The 21,447-nt window shown below is 37.8% G+C and overlaps 1 protein-coding gene across 2 annotated transcripts in view; it reads right to left on the bottom strand.

The window, feature by feature from the left end:
• Positions 1-7,437, bottom strand: part of inpp4b (inositol polyphosphate-4-phosphatase type II B) — a 133,189-nt gene extending 125,752 nt beyond the window's left edge. For both annotated transcript variants that reach the window (XM_079337457.1, XM_079337456.1), the window contains exons 1-2: positions 7,380-7,437; positions 540-839 (exon numbers count right to left, since the gene is read on the bottom strand). In XM_079337457.1, the coding sequence (XP_079193583.1) occupies positions 540-624 (85 nt within the window). In that variant the 5' untranslated portion in view covers positions 625-839; positions 7,380-7,437. The remainder of the gene's footprint in view (positions 1-539; positions 840-7,379) is intronic.
• Between the last annotated feature and the right edge of the window lie 14,010 nt (positions 7,438-21,447).

The following is a 21,447-nucleotide window of genomic DNA, read 5'->3' on the forward strand; positions in this document are numbered from 1 at the left end:
AGGTATGAAATATTAATTCGCTGGAACACCTGAAAAGCAATCAAGATAATGTTCTGACAAATGTTCAAAAATCAGTAGAACTTAAGTGACAGGTAAGGCGGAGTGAGCTTAGTTTGCTTTTGATAATGGGCTGTTTATTTAATGTTTTTTAAGAAGTGCGACAAATTTACCCTAAGGTGTAAGTTATCAAGCAATAAAACTGCACTGAGTTCAGTTTCTTATTAATTTTAACATTTTAAAAATGGGCTCTCTCTCCTCTTTCTTTTACCTCCACCCTTCTCTTACTATGTCTTTCTTGTTTTACACAAACACACACACCCTCTTTATGTGTGTTCAAAAGAGAGAGAGAATCACTGCAAAAAAACTGAAAAGGGAATAATGCAGAAAACTAGACATCATTACGAAATGTATTTCTAAAGACTGCAGGAGAGAGAACAGTGTCACAGAGTGTCAAGAGTACAAAGAAGGACAGAGGAGACAGCCAGAGGAGACGGATGAGGAGACAGAGAGACATACACGACACAGCGCAGTCAGCTCACCTGCAGCGGTCAGTCCTTCAGGGTTGGCGCTCAGCTCCTTCATGTCAACCACGCAGTGTCCCAGTTGCTGGGTGCCGTCCTCCATCTGTCCAGCTCGTCTCTCTCTCTTGCCTCCACCTCCTCTCCCACCTCCACGAAACACCACAGTCCAGTCCAGCTCCCTGGCTCCACGTGCAGCTTGCCAGGCAGAAAAGCTGTCACAGAGATGGCAATCCTGCTTGTCTCGCTTCTCCTTGCTGCCTCGGTGCTCTCTCTGGCAGCGTTAAAGATGCCTTTTGGAAACTAATACGGGAGAGGGAACTAGAGAGGCGTTGGGAGGGAGAGAGAGAGAGAGAGAGAGAACAAGGAGGAGTGATGAGGGAGTGAGGCTCAGCATATAAGAGAAAGGAGGACAGAATTGATGCTATGTGTGATACACAGCTCAATCCATCAATCACAGTTCTATAACACATTCAGAAATACACAACTCTTCTCCTCCTCTCCCTCTCTCTCCCCTTCAGTTTCTCTTTTCACTGCGCAGCCACTGCTGCATCCAGACATGGCAGCAGGGGTCCCTCTGATTTCTGACATCTGTCTACCCCCCCCCCCCCCCCCCACCCCTCAGCCATCCTCCACCAAGCCACCACCTCTTTCTTTCTCTTCTACAGAAGCATAAAAAAAACACTGCATCTGACTGTTGAGCTCTATACTGGGGGATGGCATCATGTGGCTTGAGAATTTGAAAGTAACATACAGTATGTTAGACAGGGGAGAGAGGGAGAATGGAGGGAGAAATCACAGTACAGTGACTTGTTTTTTGTGCATTGTGATGTTATTCCTCAGTATAAAGAAACATTGGCAACTTTACTTGATAAGTTAAATACACCACATTTATACAGTAAACCGACAGAGATAATAGATAAATGTCATCTTTCACAGGCAAACTTCACAGCATCACATTGCGGCACGTCAACAAATCTTGAAAAAAAGAGTTGACAAAAACAGTGTGTTATGATCGGCAATTATATATAATGGTGACTTACAAAAGCAGAATAATGGCTCTTGGTTTTTATTTTTTTGTTTCCCTTGCTACCTCCACACCCACTCATAGTGTGAAGGTTATTGTTAGTTATTTGGCCACCAAGGCCATGATGCTACAGAACGACTGTATCTAAAATCAATGTTAATTTATACCCTGCTGAACGCAGAGCGGGTGTTGTGGTCTGAGCTTAAGCTCAATAATAAAGACAGAAAAGGCAGCAAGCCTCAAACTCCTAAAGGAGGGAAAACACCTACAGAATGTATTATGCAATACAAAGAAATAAACCAACACTGTGAAAAGATTGATTTAGAAATACAATAATAAAGACTTTGACGAGTGGGATAATATATATATATATATATATATATATATATATATATATCTGTAATGAGTATTATCTTAATTTGAGATCACAACACTATCCCCTGTATTCACCATCTAGGAGCAACACAAACTTTTTGCATTATGGACTAGGTAGGAAAAGGAATAGTAGAAGGGAATTTAAAAATATAAAAAAGTTTTAGACCACATAATGTCTTTTGTTTTAACTAAAAACTATAGCTTTTCAGTTAATTGTTTATGACCTACAGTAGTTCAAACCAGTTAATAAACCCTTTTAGTTACTGTCATGACAAACAATACAAGGTCATAGAGCATATTATTCATAGATGGCAGATTATGTAAAGAAATCATTTCAAATGAACCCCCAAATATAAATTTTTCCTTTTTTTATAATAAAAGGTGAAGTGACACAAAGTAATTTTTCTTTGTGTTATTAGTGGATAAATTAAATTGCACACACATTATAACTGGCCTTTAAAGACCTGTACTGGTCAAAGCTTGCTGCAGACGCAGGCCACGAGGGCTCAAAGTAGCACTGGGATCATGTGCTTTCTTGTGGCTGCTGGTCCGGATCAGGGTTGGTGCCAAAAAACTAAATGAAGATAAATTGGTCCCTGCAGGAGCAATAAGACAGAAGATGAATCCACTCTGCACAAGGAGGTTTCTTCCTCACTTTCCACTACTCCCTCTATCCTTATCCCCTCATCCCTCTATTGCCACATTCTCCTTGTTTTCCACCCACTTTACTCCCTAAAACCATCAAGATGAATGTTGTCTTCTTCTGTCTTAATGAAAATGTGCTGGCACACACCTACACAAACACACAAACATGTCTGGGTTCTCTTGCAGACACGCACACACAAACCACAGCAGAGAGGCGAGGTCTGCGGAGCGAACCATTAACATTCTAATAGGTTTCTTTTAAAGGCGACATGTGTTGTCTTATTAAAGCCTGACGGATGGAGGGGGCCGGAGAAAATCAATAGACAATGCACTAGAGATGTAGAATAGTGCAAGTACATGGAGGAGAGGAGAGGAAAATAAACATGGCCTTTTTAGATATTCAAGGCCCAAAGCCCAGAGAATAGATCCTCACATTTACCCATTCCGATAGCACTTGAGGCCCATTAGAATTTGTGATACACTCCTTCACAGTATCAACTGAGGCAAGCTGATAGTTTGAGTCACTGTGGACTTTGAACTTTTTGTAACATCTGTCTAAGCGCGGGACAAAATCAAAAAATAATAATTTGTGAATCAGTGTTTTATTCATTCGGCATGCTAAATGTGGCAACAACAGCAGCACTGAAGACAACATGAAAATATTTACCTTCCAGACAGTTACCCCTGCTGACAACCCTTTCTTTGATTTAAACATGCCACTGCACACACTGGATGACAGCACAAGCAAAAGATAATGAGTAAAGTGTAAACTGGAGGATTACAGATATTTTCATCTACAAAAACTTCTTCTTCTTTTTTTCCTTTTTTTTTTTTGGGGGGGGGGGGGGGGGGTAATGTTAATCAATAAACAAAGCAATTACAGGCTTTACAGATCACTTTGAGTTGTTTCGCTGTCAGAGATATTTGAAATTCATTACTGCTCTCATACAAAACATATATCTAGGTCTTTCTTTTAAATCCCTTCACACCTGTTGACCTTGCAATATCAACAAACTAGTGTGCGCTGAATATTCTGCTTCTGTAAAGTCAATGCCGAATATGAAATAGACAGTATACAATGTGTATGCATTGTTTCTGTTGATATATTATTTTTATTCAGACTGAGGTGAGGAAAATTGGCAAAAAACCTCTGCATGTAATGCAAATACTAATTAGCTATCATATTGCTTTCTATTGATCTCTATAAAACAGACATCTACATTAAATTAAAGCAAAAATGTTTTGTTGTCTCTCAATTCACTATGAGTAATTTTCTCTGTAAACAATAATAAGCAAAGGGTAGAGCAGGACTTTGCAAAAATCCTGTGTTGCTTTCATAAGTAGCTGCAGCCTTCACTAGATGGGCCACCAAAAATTACTGTCAGATTAATGCTAACTGGTTACAGCTAAAAGCATCTGAAAGCCCATAGGTTCAATCCATTATCAGAGTTATTGGTCACTGTGATCATTTTTTTCTCTCAATAACAGCCCACTTCTAAAGGACATCAGCAAAGTGACGTAATCCAGTCATTAGAATACTCCTCTGCAAACATACTTAAAAAATAAACAGAAACTAGCTGACCTAAACCGTCTGAGGAAACAAAACTAAGTGAGTTACTGCCAAAGCTGGTCTTGTAAGTACAGAATTTCTTGGCAGATAGAAAACAAAAGAAGATGCTTTTGAATTTTAAGACTTATACATTGAAAAAATACATTTTATTGTCCCAAGATTACATTTTCTTTGACAGAATTTAAGACTGCATTTTCAGTCTCTTCAATTTCACGGCTAAAGGAATGATTACAGCAGCAACGTGTACTGTGGGAGGGCATCTGGGTATCGTTTGAGACTTTCTTTATATTGTACAGTAGAGAGAACATGTTCAGCACAATCCTCAACATAACAGAACAAAGATAGTAAAGCAAGGTGTACGAAAAACTGAACAAGGCCAATTTTGCTCAAAAGGTCTCTGAACCTGCTTTTAACTTTATATTCTCAACACTTGTTTTAAAAAAGGTGCTCAACTGATTCACACACGAGTATATACTTTAAAGACATGTCTTTCAACAATCATTTGATCACATTATAACTATCAATGTTAGTGCAACATGTTGATGATGTTGCTGAAGACTAGCAGCTATTAAAGGTAAGTTGCATCATGATCACATAAACAGGAGTGGTATCACATCCAGTCAGTTACCTACTGGAAAAGTGGATAAATGGCTTTCCATAACTAAGTTTTACTTGACTCTCCAAACTTATTTAATGCACATGTTTTGTTTTGTTTATCAAATGTTAACTTTTTAGAATCCTGACTATAACTGCTGAATATGTTGCCTTGTTTGGTTTGGTTTTGCTAATTTGCTAATCCACTGTTACTAGAATACAAAATTGTATCTACATTAGGCTTTATAGCAAAACAATATACAAAAGAAAAAACAAAGCAAACAACAACACCAAACTCCCTATAAGACTTTTTTTTTCGTCTCTTACTTTTTCTGTAGGCTACTTACAAAAGTCTGTCTGACAAAGAAGAAAAAGAAGGACTGCAGCTCTGCTACCAGCGGCACAGTGGAAAGGAAATGGCTTTGGGCACTCAATCTCCCCGAGAGGACTAGCGATGTTTAAAGTACAGGAGCGATATGGATTAGCTGTTTCTACTATATCGCTGAATTAGTTTGCTGCGAGAGACAAACAAGCCAATCTGCCAAAATCCATGTATCATTCTTACTGAAGCAGAAGTAGTATTTTCTTCACCAAAGGCTGATTCTCTGGACATTCCTTTATCTAGATTGTTCCTCTAAAAGTACGAATGAGTCAGTCAACAAAGGTCAATACTTAACTAGCCCCCAACTGTTACACAACTGTCTCAATAGAAAAAGGTCCCTCTGCTTCAATTGTCTTTATTTCATCACAAACGACAAACCAAGAACCAACTGTGAGCTGTGATGCCTCATTACCCTGTATTCATTTGTCCAAATAATATTTACCTACCAAAATAGAAGGAAAACTGCATGTTGTAATAGGTAGTAGGTACACTAAGAACAGCTGGTAAGCTGTTAGTATTAACTGCAACATTCCCCCTACCTCTACCAGCTTCAGACACAGAAATTAGTATGAATTCAAAAGTTTATGTTATTTGTAATTAGGTTAAAGTTTCCTCTTTTTTTTTTTTTTTTTTTTCTTTCAAAACACAGACTGAAATGCATACTGATGCTTTTATTGTATGTGATCTACAAAAGTAAAAACAAGCAGTGACATGACTGATTATTTCTGGCAGGATGACATTTTTCATTTAAAAGAAAGCAAAGAGTAAAGAGAAGCTGCTTTGTCCAATATTAAAATTCCTTACAGTGTCTTTTAAAGCATCACTATATTGTAAGTGGATCTTTTTTAAAACTCAGCTCCATCATAAGTGGGTCAAGTATTGCTCTGGGAGCACAGGTTGCACCTCTTTCCCCCCAACACACACACACACACACACACACACACACACACACACACACACACACACACACACTTTAAATCTCATCCTCAGTTATGATTTACAGTTATAAGTGGTTCCCATATGATTAAACCTAATATTTGCAAGGTAGACCTGTCGAACTTTGAACTTCCCTCAGAATCAATAACATATCTAGCTAGCTAGCTAGCCAGCTACATGTTCATGTATTTTAGAGTGTAATTGTGCCTAATTCTGGCGTCAACTTTAAGATGTGTCCTGTCTTTTTACATGGCGGTAAGATGAATTTTCCCTCAGGGACGAACTACCGTAGTCAGAGTTGAAGTCTTAAAAGGAAAATGTGCTATGTATTCCAGCACAAGAAACCCATTGCTGAGAAGAATATTAGAAGTCATGAGCATTTTCATGGATGGAAAACTTACACTGTTAATCAAACAACTACCAAACACCAAGCGTCCAAACAAAATTGTGCACCAGAGCTTTTAATGAGAAAACAAGTCTGCAGTCTTGTTAGTGGTCTGATAAGGCTATATTGCTTTTCAGAAGACAACTCTGTTGAATAGATGAAAAATCGAGTTAAAATCGATGCCACCAGAAGGGGGGGGTTCTTCTTTTGATTATTATAACTACATCCCATTTCCATTGTTTACGTCTTTTGCCTTATCTCTCCAGTTGCATAATTTTCATGTATACATTTTCTGTTGTTTATCATTAGTCTCACAGTGACAATTTTCTCACTTTTATAATATGTGATGACCCAGTATGATGAGGTGGAAAGTTTGAGAAGCACAAATGATTCATCTTAGGGGGTCAACAATTTCCATGGCAACTCATCAAAACATCGAGAAATGCCCCTTAAAACTAAGACCCAGTGACATAAAAGAAAGATTACCTAAGACTAACACTTGACACACAGAATGCTTTTAATGTTTAGTCTTCATTATTCTACTTCAGATCTACCTAAATACAAAATTATAATTGAACAGTGAGCTATAAAAAAATATAACCTGTACATAGTATATGTCACTTAATGTAAAATAATTTAATGTAAAATAATTTAAAGTAAGAGATTGATAAGTATTTTCTCTACACTTAAACTACTTTTGCAATATATGCAGTGATTGAGGAATAAAAAGATTGGATAACATTTTAAGGGTAACTGCCACTGCAGTTTAAATTGGATGTTATACAACAGATACACTGTCACCTGGTAATATGCTTAGTATTAAGTCAGCCACAAAACATAGATCTCAAACCTGCTCCCTGAATCCTCCTGCCTCCTTTCATTCCACACACCACTGCTTCACGTGTCAGCCGGCTCAAAGCAGCTCCTGTATGTTTAAATAGACTCACCTCAGTTTTTGGCTTCTTTTAAACATTCCCCTGGAGCATTCCCAATAGCCATGTAGTGCTAAAAAGCAAAGCAGAAAAGAGGATCAACATTATGTGTTGATGAAGGAAAAAATCCACATTCTAAAGATAAGACATAAAAAGGCACTCTTTTTCTGTCATTGTGTGCCAAAGCAACACGCAAACATTGCTGTATAGAAGAGCTTTCAGAGAGGGGATTTGCAGCAGGATGAGTTTCCTTTGCAAAGGTCAGGCCACCTGCAGGACACGGAGACAGAAGAGGGTAAGGAGAGTTGTAAAGACATGGTAGGTAGAAACAAGGGTTGATTCAAATCCTTAGCTGTCATTTACTTCAAAGTAAGATCCTCATCCCAAGCCAGAAATATAACCTCATAAGAAATACAAATATAAATACACACAAAAAACACAAACATATTGTCTATGTATCATATTTTCCAACAGTGAAAAAATAAAGGTATTTGAATGTAGTGTACCAATTCATGGTGGGTTCTGCCATCTCATAACTGTTGCCAGCCTACAGCTGGAGGTAAGGTACAGAGACAGCTGAGTGGAGCAGACCCCTAATCCTGCACTTTGTCAGTTGTGTATGCCCACTGTCAATCTCTGACAGCGTGCATACACAGCTCCCTGGGCTGCTGCGCTCCTGTTGTTTGTCTCGCCCATTTTTGTTTTTCAATCCTGTTTAGCTTTCATCTAAAATTTGGGTTAAATCGAGCAATAACCCATTAGTTTGGTCCCCCAATCTTGGTATTTGCATTGTATTACAAACTCCCTATTTGCTAATAATAATTTTAAAATACAGTTTAAAATAATAATAAAATTGTTAAAACATACAAGACAGAGAATTAACAGAAGGCCTTTTTAAAAAGATATATCAGCTGTAGAGAAAGCCCTATCACCCATAGTGCGGAGCTTAGTCCTTGCTATGAGGATGTGTGTGGCTGATCCGTGGATGCATGGGTGAGGAGGGATGGTAGCAATGGTAGGACAACCCATTCCTGCTGATGACACTGCCCAAAGATACCATGTAGATGAAGAAAAAGATGGGGCCCAACACCAAGGAGGATCTTGTGGTCGACTGTATCAAAGGCAGCCGTAAGATCCGAAAGGATGAGAAGTGATGGGGTACCATTGTCTGCTGCCATCAGGAGGTCGGTGGTGACCATGACCAAAGCAGTTTCTGTCCAGGGCGGAAACCAGAGTGAAATTTCTCAAAATGATTATTATGAATGAGGTGATCCTGAAGTTTTTTTCAGAGCCTTTGAAGGAAACGGGAGATTGTAAATGGGCCTGTAGTTGGAAAAAACTTCTGGATCCATGGTGGGTTTTTTCAACAGTGGTTTGTGGACAGCAGTTTGTAATGTAGGTGGGATATGGCCGGCCAGGTGGGAGTAGTTTATGACTAAAGTTATGAATGGAGAGACGACAGAGATGTTGGTCTCCAGTAGGGCTGAAGTGAAGGGGTCCATTGCACAGGTGGACGGCTGAAATTTTCAGATGATGTGTGATGTGAGAGAATGAACAGAGGGGCTGGACAGTCTCAGGCAGTGGGTCAACAGTTTGGTGGGGTGATACAGTAGCGTTGGAGAGATGTGGAGAGATGTGAATGGATGTTATCTACTTTTTGTTGAAAAATTGTTATGTGAATGTTACACCTTGGTTTGTTGTTGAAAATAGTTGTTTGGAGTTACCGGGGCTGTTATTTATGATTGTGGAGCAGAACCTAGACCGTGCATCTCTCAGAGATTGTGAATACTGTATGCTTGTTTGTGAAAAGTCAGTCCAGAGGTCTCGATCTACCACTCAAGGACACGCCCAGACGCCTTCATCTTTCACAGCTCGCCATTGTACCGAGGTGCTGTGCAAGATAGAGTAAACAACATGGAGCAAACAAGATGGTGATGAAAGGAGAGCCAAGACTTCTTTCATACTCTGCGAGATGGCATAATTAACCTTCAGGAACTTTTGCATACACTGGGCAGATGTGCATTTGTGCTGCGCCTTTCACTCAGTTTGTGCACATAATCTGCTTGTAATTACCATCTGACTGATCAAGGCTGCAGAAAATTATGCTATTAAAGACTTGAAATTTGAATAAAATAATAATATCAGAAGAAAGACCTGAAACTTTGTGCAGTTATGCAGAAATAGGTACACTAATTGCATTTAAACATTTGTTGAGCCTGTAGTTAAATATTTTTTATATTATTATTAATGCGATCTTATAGACTGGTATAGTAATGACGTATTTTTGTAGGCCAACCCGAAAAAATGGCGCCAGTGGTTCCTACGTAACTTTGTCTATGGGATTTTTGCATTGGATTTTTGATCATTGCAGAAAATAAACTCTGTGTCAAACACACGTTTCTGACGCATTGTTGTTTTGTTTAGCGGGATAATCTTTACAGATGAACATCATTTATATGAAGTTTGAAGAGTTAATGCAGCCGAGAGAAGTAAAAAGCTAACGTTATGCGTTAGCGAACTACACCGCAGTCGATTTATAATGACGTCACGACCATTATGCTTCATCGATCTAATCAGTGGATTTGACAAGATAGCTAAACGTTATCTTAATAAGTTGTTTATTAACCTAATATTTGCAAGAGCACTGAAAAACATGACTAGAGGCTGTAAGGAGGATTAGGGAGAGAGTTCCTGGCGTGATGACGTTTAATGTCTGTGACAACCACTGTAGTTTCAGTTAGCTACTCGTTAGCAACCGCCGTTTAACGTTTGCGTAAAAACTTTAAAAGTCACAAGTGGGGTCTTAGGTAATGTCTAACAAAACGTCAACATCTCTTCAGCTTGTGTTAACCACAGACCTTATTTCAGGCATCTAAACACAAACCATTCAAAATCCCCATTGACTTTTAGAGTTAGGAACCCATGGCGCTAAAATGCTAACTCACTTCCTGGTTTTAGGACTCAAAACTACACCAGTCTATTACTTACTTATTAAATCTAAATTATTATCTATGGAATGGCTTGTTTTTTGTGAAGCATACTAGCTAACTATACAAGGAGCTGAAAATGCAAAGAAAATTAGAAAAAAGTCAACAACATGCCTTCTACGGTAAATAAACTGACAATAAACCGGGATTTCTTTTAGAAGGAATTGGCATCTTAAAAATTACTGGCAACAAACAGACTTAATGTCTGTGTCCATAGGCAAACATCATGCCACTGCTTCATGATTCCTCAATGTGGCACTTATGAAATGAGTAAGGGTAATGTCAACTGAGGAAGTTCAATAGCCCACCAAGAGGTTGACATAAATAGAAAAGACGGAGCTGACAGTTGGATAAAGTACGAAAAGCGGGGAAACAAAGTTCAAGGATAATGCGTGATAAGAGGTGAAACAAACACTAATATGCAGTGAATACATTATCCTGCACTTTTGTTTTTCAGAGGCATTTCATATTCTTCAATAAAGGTAATGTCAAGATGCATCACGTTGATTGTCTTGCACTTTATCAATTATCCAAAATTGCTCTATCCTGACAGTATTGTTGCATGGGCCACCTACTCTGTGTACTGTTATATTGAAAGGGTCAGTGGAAAATTGGTTTGCTGGGGAACAATAAAAGTTATGTCAAATGCATTTACAGAAAATCAGCCAACGTGAGCCGAAAGCAACCTAAAGAGACAAATACCAGACAATGCATGCCCTGTTTTTCCTCAAAAACCAAGAACGTTTCAGCTTATTAAAAAACTTTGTGTCATCCCCCATTATACTGTCTGACTGAACTGGCTTATAAATGAAGAAAGATTCATCAATAAATAAATAAGCCTTGTCATGTACATTCAGTTTTATTCAACCACCTAGCTGATTAGCTTGCAGGTTCATGTGATGAATGTTCACTTTTTAAAGGAAAGGCTACCATAATTGATACTGCCGAATCACAATACATGTTTTACTGCAATATATCATAATTGCAATAAAAATGTTTTTGTAATTAACAATTGTGATCGTATTCAATCTGCACAAAATGATATTGTCCTAGCCCCATATGATATATATCATATAACAACGTAAATTATCATGCTATTCCCACACCCATTTGCAATACTTGTATCAGTTTTGAAATAACTTAACCATGAAGTGCACATATATTAATACCTTCCTCTGACCTTGTAAACTCAATTGCATTACCCATGCTGGCTACAAACAGAAAACCCCATGTTGCCATCTTCTCCCTCATACCACTTTGCAGCTGTTGTCTGATGGGAGCAACATTCGGCCCATTGTTAAACCTGAGATGCACATGGAACCGCTCTCCCCCTATCATTTCTCCCCCTACATCGTCAGCTCCACCACTGGACCTTTGGCTCTCCCTGATAAAATATTTAAGATCTGCCATGATTAAAGTGCATCCTCCTCACCTTGGCAGCAAAATCCATTAACCCCAGGAGAATCAATTCCATTGATTTCAATGATAGAGGCTGGAATATGTGTGTGTGGAGGGATGAGTATGAGGTGAAGGAAGAGGGTGAGACATACAGTATTGAGATGAGGAAGCGGTGGTAGGCAGAGGGGGACAACTTTTTACTCAATGCTCTCACAGTCAAGCTCCTGTATGAAAAATGTACGGCACATCAGTCAGGAATGCAATTATTTGCATGGCTCAGAGGATTGAGGAAATGTATGTAGGTCTCCTTGACACAAGCACTAATGGGTGCTCCAACGGCAATGTAGCAATGTAGCTAAACACAGCACAGCATAGTTCAAGGCTAGCAAGAGGTTAGGTTAAGAGGTTAGGTGAAAGAAAGGACACAAAAGTGCTCAAACACTCTAGAGAAGTGTTCGCTGAAAAATGTGTGCTAATGTCACAATAACAATATCACTTTTCTCACACAGTGCAAGCACTGTGTTTCACCTGCAGAGTTCATAACAACTCACATTCTTTCACGAGCACTCATTTTTATTCACCGTTTGTAAAGAATGATGCAAAGCTTTGATGTCTGCGGTAAGATACCTCATTTTGAGTTCACGTCCCCTAAGGATGGTTGTTGTGTAGTTCTGAATATAATTGTAATCATCAGTCATTTCATTAAACACTTACTCGTTCTTACAACTCTGAATTAATTAGAGACTGTACTGATTTCTAGACACAAAAATGCTTTTACGTTGCTTTTTCCAGAGAATAAAGCCCTTAAGAAAATTAACTGGATCCACTTAGGGTTTTCCTATTTGTTGAACTTTTCATAATTAAAAGAAAAATATTAGGAAAGTCTTCATTTGTGCCTCTGATGCTGATGTGGGTCCTTTATTAATGGTTTATTGCTGTATTAAAGTGTTTGGTCAAACTTGTTTGCCTTAATGTTGATTAAATATCAGTCAGACAGACTTTTTTTTCCACAACAGTTACTTCAAAATGTCATAGTTTAAAGTTTCTAGATTTTTCAGCATATTATTGATAGGTTATAGAATGTTCTGGTCCAGTAGGTTGGCAGATGGTTGTCCACCATAATATAAAGTGAATGCAAGCTAAAAAAACAAGCTTTTTAAAGGAGAGAGATTATCTCTCTCTACATGTCATCCCAATATAGAGCCGAACATTTAGTTTTCAGTTCTAAAAATAGAGACCTTTCAGATTTGACGTGAAACATCTTTAAAAATATCAACCAAATCAAATTAATTTTTGTATTCAAATTTGAATCACCTTGATCTGGATGACTAAGAACCACTGTGATGTTTTCTGCAGTGGGAAAAGTTTCTGAACATTAGTGTGATACATAAAAGAAATGATCCACACAGATTCAAGTCTGTGAAGAAACTGTTGGTGTTAAAAAGGGTTGTCAGCATTGTAGCCTACTTGGTAAATTGACCTTTTTAGTAGCTACACAGAGTAGCAAGGTAACTCCAGTAAAATAGTCTTTTGTCTTCACAGTGTGATGCATGCTTTATGAAGATCAAGGCTTAATGAAAAAACAGATTTCAAACAGTCGACAAACACACACATATCCCTACAATGTATGTACACTAAACCTGATTGGATTACATGTTACGCAGAAAACAAAGTGTCCATCCAAACAAACTTGACAACGCCTGAAGATCTGTAAGATGGAAATTTTGCTTCTGCAGTTAAAGTTGCTTGGAACTTGTAATGCAGTGTGCAGATCTGTTTTTTATTCTTGCCTTCAACTACATATTATAATATTGAAAAAACAACTGAGCAGCTATTAAAGGTGCACAACAAGTCATTTTAATAGTCAGAAATTCCTCAGTTAAAAAATATCTACATGATCAGGGTGCCTGTTGGGCTCATGGGTCTGCTGGAAAATGTTGTAAGACTATTTCAGAAGAAGTAGCAGCAGTATCATAGAGACCTTATCTAGCAAAGACAGCACACATCATCTGTGTATATGGGATAAAGGACTACAGACACTCGTGCGTAGGCCAATGTGCAAGCACAAAGGGCAAACAAAAGCACATGAGACAGACTGAGGTGGATGAAGCCTGAGACGCATTGAGCAGATTCAGTTTCTCATTCAGCTGAAACTACAAAATCTACATCAATTTGACTGGAAAAATATACATTTAATGTCTCATTTTTATGGATGTAAAAACGTCACATCAGATATTTAAAAGTACTTATATACCTATATCGCCTGTATACGCATCGCTTCACAGAAGAAAAAAGGGAGGCAGAGTCAGTCAGCACTTTTTAACTAAATCGTGTTTCCATCACTGAGCAGCAGTGGGGCAGTTGGCCACAGTTGGGTGTTTTTTTTTCAAGCTGCAATCCCTCCTGTCAGTTTGTTGACAGGCTGCTCCAATGAAGGATGGCCACAGGGTTTCCTCAGCTAACTAGCAAATCAAGTCCTCCTTCCATGAAGAAGCTCAATGTTGCTTTCCAAACCCCCCTCACAGCACTCACAGGAGGACTCTTTGAAAAATCAGTACAGCAAAGACATGATTATTAAACAATCTCCTTTTTAATCTGCCTTTTAAATCTGCTCTTTAAGCCAGTTGTTCCCAGCTTAGTTTTCCTTGAACACTGTCTACTTTTATCTAAGAAACGCTGAGCCTTCCTAAAAAAAACCCTGCAAAAAACCCCACAAAAAAGTCACATAATGCTCTCAAAATTAAAGGTCCCATATATGTCCTTTAGTGTGTTTTCCAGGTGTTTTGTGCATGTTAAGGCACATCTTTGTGCATAAATTCAAAGTCGGCGGAAACACGGCTTCTCCTACGTCCTACTGTTAGCAGTAGCACTAGCCACATGAAATGCTCGGTCCCTAGTCCCCCTCGTCGAAAATGGGTTTGCGAAATCACAAAGCCAAATGGCTGACCAATTACAAGAGAGCATATCAGCCGCCCAATCAGATCAGACTTGGCACACATGGGGAGTCTGCTCACTTTTTTTTCCTCTGTGGGGGATTCTGAGCGTTAGAAATACAGCCCACTCCCATCGGGCATAGTCTCCTGCTGCTAGGTGTGTATATATATATATATATATATATATATATATATATATATATATTATGTTTTCTTTTATGAACAGATATTTTTATGTCATTTTTTCATGTCAACCTTGACATTGTGTTGCCGGCTTTGTAACATTTGGCTTGTGAATTTGACTGAGAACTATCTTTGTTTTTGTTATCTTGTTACAAATAACAATTATTGAGATAATATATTGTACATCCTGTATCACAATTCAGATTTTAAAAAAATTATGGGATTTTTGGTACATATATCCCAGCCCTATAATCCATCCTTCCATCCATCTATTCAGTTTAATTGCTTTAATTTTTACTCACATCTGAATTTAAGAAGGTTAGATTAAAGACACCCTTACAATCTAAACACATATGTGAATGAAGTATAAGAACAAACTAGCCTTTGCAACATTTTATTAAATTTATTTTTTAATATCAATAATCTCAGATTAATATTGAAAATCAAAATTCCCTCCCATTAAGGCACTACTTCTTGCACATAACATCCACAGCTGCTTGGAGAACATTAAGCGTATCACTACTATAATTTGTTCGATGAAAGTGCCGCAGTGAGCAGGCAGACACCGTAAAACCAAGTGATGTAGTGCTGCGGTATCCACTGATCACGGATATAAAAGTCAATTAGCATCTGTTAGGACATGACAAGCTCCAGTCAAGTATGTACAGTGCCAATTAAGCCACCTACACTTATAATTAGGGATATAATTGGTTAAGCAACTTTGTTCCACAAGAGGCAATTTAATATTCCTGTCCAGTAAACAGAGGGAACAGAACACACTGAATAGTTTCTTATGTGCATGAACACTGTAGAGAATTTTGTTCATTAATCAAGATCTGAGTTAGGACTACTTCTTGGATTATTTTTCTATCACATCATGACATTAACAGCCCTTTGCTTATTTTGTTTGTACATAAAGATGTGTTATGCTGGATGAAATCATTATTATAATTGTGAGGCCACTGTATAATTGCTGAGTTTGCAGATTGTCTTCTGGCATGAACCCACTCAACTCCGCTCATATTTCTGTATTTCACATATTAACTTTATGACAGTAATAATTTCTTATATTTCTTATATTAGTTACATTTCTATCATTATGAGGGCAAGGTATTAGTAAGGGCTTCACGTTAGGATAAGTATCACAATACATTGGTCAACATAAACCAATTACCATTGTGAGACAGAGTGAGTACTGTTTATATCACAATTTTAATTCCAATTTATTAGAGCGTGGGGGTTTCATAAAATCTGAATTTTTAAACTTCACCACACTTTTTAATTCTCAACCTGTACACATCGTTGGTACAGAAAAGTCAAAAGACCAACTAGTTTGAAATTCTGTTAACAGTTACACAAGACATAATGAGGAGGATTTCCACCAAAGCAAAACTGTTACAGCTAGGTCTGGACGCGTGGAGGCCTTTTTTGTATGCTAGTCCTTGTTAAAGTCTCTTTCAGTATCTAGAAAAACGCTACGAGACTAATTTATTATTATTAATTATTATCATTTTTACTCATCTGTCCATACATGTTCTCTCTATTTATATCAAACAAAAAAATAGTCCTGTCTAGACCTGCTTATTGTGTAAAAAGTGGGATAGGATTGTGGAGCTAGAAAACAAAAATATTTATTGTTTGATGGAATTACCTCTTCATTGCATCATTAGAAACTAAATGGCCTTTTCCTTCAAAGTATGGGTGTAACAAATCATTTGTTATGACCCAAACAAGTCTATTTAAACTACACTTCAAATTTAATTTGTTACTATGCTGTTTTTCAAAAAGCAAGTGAGGAGAGGCAGAGATAAAATGAAAGTTTCCAATAAAGCCTGGACTGATGATGATGTCCAAAGGAGGCTTATAAGTATTGTCTTTAAAAGGATCATCTGAAAAGGATTCAGAGTACATAGAGAGGAAATACATTTTCCACGTGCCTATCTAAAAAGATGAATAAAAAAATATGTTTTTCTAGCAATAGTTTGTTCTGCACTGTTTGTTTTTTATTCTCTGCTCTAGCTCAGCAGTGTACTTAACAAAACCACTCCCAGAAATCCATCACCAATAAGGCCTTTAGCCCTTAATTGTTTGCTAAGCAACAACAATGAGGAATCAAAGCCTTTGAAGATAAAGAGAAGCCATTAAAGCTTACACTGCTGCACCAATCATTATCATCCAAATCCCAGCGACAAGGCTCATCACAGGGGGAAAATAAAGAGTAGATAAGGCGCAAGCTAATGATGATTTTTCTCAAAGCATCCAGAATGAAAAGCAACAAATGGGCGATAAAAGCCCAAAGAGGTGTCACAGAGAGACTTCAGGGAGCCAGCAAAGGCTAATCACCTGGGTTAAAAGCTTTCTGGAAGACAAGACTGAGATAGTCAAATTCCTTTTTATGACTTGTTCAGACTTCTGCTACAAGGACTATTTCTTTCTTATGGTCCACACACAAAAAAAGAAATATCAGGTATCTTTGCATGATAATATATCAAAAACAGAGGTTTATTATCTTGTAAAACATATCTTAAAGTGATGATGCAAATAACTGAAACATGCTCCTTGACAATGTGTTTTCTTTTGACAACATCTTAACAACGAGACAGCAGTGCCTGCCAGTTCAAATAACTGCAGCTTCTCATTTCAATTAATATCTATACACTCTTATAACTTTGATTTAATAAGCCACATCAAGGAATGAAGCTGTCAGGCAGAACCACAACAGACACGTTTCTCTAATATACAACATGAATCTCGTTTATTAGGTCCACTTAGGTTACTCTTTAATGAGCTTTCTTTGTCAGTTGTCTTTATTTGTTATAAATCCAATCTGCTGCTTCAAAGTGAATTCAATATAAAGCTTTGAGACGCCCTAAGAGAAAGAGGCTAGAAGTAATTACTTTCTAACAAAGGGTCTATCATCAAAGATTTACAACTGAATCAGATGAGTCGGGTGAAGTTCAAGCAACACAATATTTGCAAAATACAGTTTCAATTGTGAAACTACAGATCTCTTTTAGAGTACTAAAATTCTCTTGTGAAAAGTAAAAACAAATAAAATGTTAATCCACTTGAAATTCAAATAGTCTTTGACTGAGAGTTTTAAAGTGCATGTAGGATTATTGACACTGCAGATAGAGAGCACATATACTTATTATTTGAGTTATCTTTTTTTTTTCTTCTTTTTTTTTAAAATAATGATCTGTTTATTTATTGGAGGACTTACAGCAACTTCCCCCCACATCCTCAGCCTTGTTATAGCTGCAGAGAGAGGATCGAGCCCTGCTGTGTCGAGCCTTATTCTGCAGCAGCTTTGATCAGAAAGTTCACACAGGCGACAGTCTATACCACCTAACAGGGGAAGTGCTGTGGAGCTGGAACAGCGGGTGGTGGTTGATGTGGGAACTTTTCATGGAAGAAACTTGGCAAATGGAGAAAAATAGCACCTTCGAATGTGTTCTTATTCTCCCTGTGTGTAGTCTGACAATTATTATTTCATATAAGATTTTTTTTTTTTTTTTATCTGCATATTGTAGAGCACCAATAAATAACATGATTTCTTGCATGTGATTGGTCCTTTTAATGGTGAAAGATTAGAAGATTGTCACTTCAATAAGGATTTAGACTTGGTTGGAAGCCTCATTGATAAGTTGACTTTCTTTGGGTTTGGCGCCTATTTTGTATTTGACTTAATTCTTATTTTACATTGAGGTTGTTGTTGTTTTTTTCCAATGCTTGACCTTTTTGCTATCAACATTTTTCTTCTTTCTTACTCTTACCTTGGTGTATATTAGTTTTGTATTTATATCTGAAGCGTTTTCCCCTTTGAATCCATTTAGTTCGAGCAACAAGCAACTTTCATCTGCTCAATTTATCCAAAAGAACACACACAGACCCTAATCAGCAGCATGCAGCTATACATTAACATTTTTAAAACGAAGCCATGAGAAGCTTCAGTTTTACGCGGAGCCGTGAGAAGAGAGAGCAAGCGGGAGATGCATGCTCTCTCTCCCACTCGCTACCTCGCACTCTCTTGCGCACGCAGTATTTTTATGAATAAATTAAAAAACAAGCAGGTTGAAAATAGACCTCTGCGGCCGTAAATTTACTTGGGCCCCAGTACAGTCTATGTGGTGCAACTAAACAGATCAGACACCTACTCTCTCACTGGCAGCTCTTAACACTAAACCTAATTGATTGTCAATGAAATCCTTTAACAGCCTTAAACAAACACTAGTGCAGACATCCGTGTCGCAGTCGACTGCATTTATTGAATAATAACGGTTGGTGCGCTTGTTTTGGTGTTGTTAACCTTCACAGATAATGGGAGCAGTGGATTGTAGGATGGTGGGAAAGCTGTCTCCTATTGCTGTTGCTGCTTCACTGCATGCTGTACCTCGACTATACCAGATATCTCCATAATTGATGAGGCAGTAGGTTTGGAGGGAGGAGGCAAATAGCTCTTTAAGATATTTCTTAGTTTATTTCAAGTGCTATTCTTGCTGTGGACGTTTTACCTGACATAAAAGTCCTTATAAAGATGGTCATCGAGAGATTGTCTGTTTCCTGGCCTTCAACAAAAACATCTGTTTCCATAAGATTGTCAAGATTAATCCTTCAACACAAAACATGAATATTAACACAGGCTAACAGTCACTTAACATTTACACAAGAGGGCTGTTGACATTTCTTTTTTTTTGCAAAGGTACAAAGCAGCTTATGTGTGAAATGGTTTCTTCCTTGATGTTCAGAACAACAAACATGGGCGTAATTGACTCAGCTTTTAGATTTAGTTCTGGAGGAATGATAATGTGTGTGCCTTTTTCAAATGCAAAATGTAGATGATATCTGCAGAACAACTGAGCCTACACGATACACGCTGAGAACAGTATTATATTCTGGAGGTGTATTATTATTATTATTGTAAACACTTACAAACCTTGCAGAACAGAAAATGAGATGAAAGGGAGGAAAGGAAAATCTGCCTGAAGGCATCGAATCATAAAAGAACTGCAGGTCCAAGTGGAGAAGAGGTAGCTCCTTAAAAATATCTTTAAAGATGCATGGACGACATGCCAGCCTCAGTGCATCCCAATGCTACAACAATACTGTTTTAAGGAACTCTTTATGTTTAACTCAGCATAGGGGTGATGCATGCAGCTTACATACAGTATAAGTAAACCAGTTGTTTGTGTTATGTTTTGGTTTTGTGTGTCTCCACGTGTGTTTGTTTTGGTTTTTCCCCTGTCTGTCACTCCCTCTGTGTGCTCCCTGCTCCTCCCTAATTACTCATTGCTTGCAGGTGTTGCCTATGCAATCAACGCAGTATTTAAGCCGGCTCCCTCCACACTGCCGGCGCCAGACTATCGTTGTTCATCAGTGGTTCGTACTCTCCGTGTCTTTCTCTGAATATTTAGTACTCTTTTATATTATATATCTTTTATATATTTAGTACGCTTGATTCCCTGTCGTGTATTTTGATCCTTCGTGTTTTTTCTCCCTCTCGCCTAGTTCCCAGTCCTGCCCGTCTTGTATCCTGTGCTTCTCGTCGTTCGTTCGTCTTCGTCTGGCTTCATCACGCGTGTTTTTCGCGTCACATTATATTCCTTGCTTCACATAGTTGAGTGTCACATTATTTCCTGTACACATTTGAGTCACTTTAGTTTATGCATCACATTAATGTCACTTACATTTCATATTGTATTGTAGTTCACCGTGTCACACTCTTATAATTCTCGTATAATTTATTGTTTTTGTTTATACTGTCTCTGAGTTGTGCGTGTGGTTCCCAGTTCATTCTGAATCGTAACAGTTTGTCTTAAAAACTAAAGTCAGAATGAGTTAGGGTCTGTGTTACCTAACACTTTTTGTACAGCTGGCAACACACATTTTTTTGTACAAAAAACAACGCGCTTCAGTCAAACCTAACCCTAACCCTAACCTTATCAAAGCTGAGAATAAAGACTCTTCAGTGGTCACTGTTCAATTTGTAAACCTTAATAAACAGTTTTATTACTGCGAGGCATTTTTATCTAATAATACAGGTGGGGGTGAAGGTGGAGAAAGATTCATATTAACTGCCAGTTCCTCCTCTCTTACTGAGTCCAGACTGAAGTCAAAAGAAGAAAAAAAACATCAGTAGTTGGAACTCCAAAGCAGTTAATCAAATATGAAGTTAGTGAGTCATCTTCTAAGTCTATGTTGAAGGCCTTCAAAAGGATTGGATGTGTGGTGGAAGTAGAGCATGTGCCGGTTGGACTCATATTCACCTAATGTGTGTTTTATTTATAGTTAATGCAAAAAAATAAATAAAATAAACTCCAGCTGGTACTGGTAAAGTTGTTAAGGGAAAAAAACAGATATATATAAAATGAACATAATCTAATCTTTTTCTGGATAAATTAAAGACCTAGGTCAGACCTAGCCAGATTCCCAGAAAATCTGCATTTGAACTGAATCAACCTTAAACTTCATTAAGTCAAAAACAAATATATGAGTTACAAACAATTATATTCAAATATTCAACTGTAAAAAACCAGCATTTTCTTATTAGTATTCCTAATTTTCTCATATAGTGCTGTTGAC

This window comes from Symphodus melops, assembly GCF_947650265.1.
Source record: "Symphodus melops genome assembly, chromosome: 2".
NCBI lineage: Eukaryota > Metazoa > Chordata > Actinopteri > Labriformes > Labridae > Symphodus > Symphodus melops.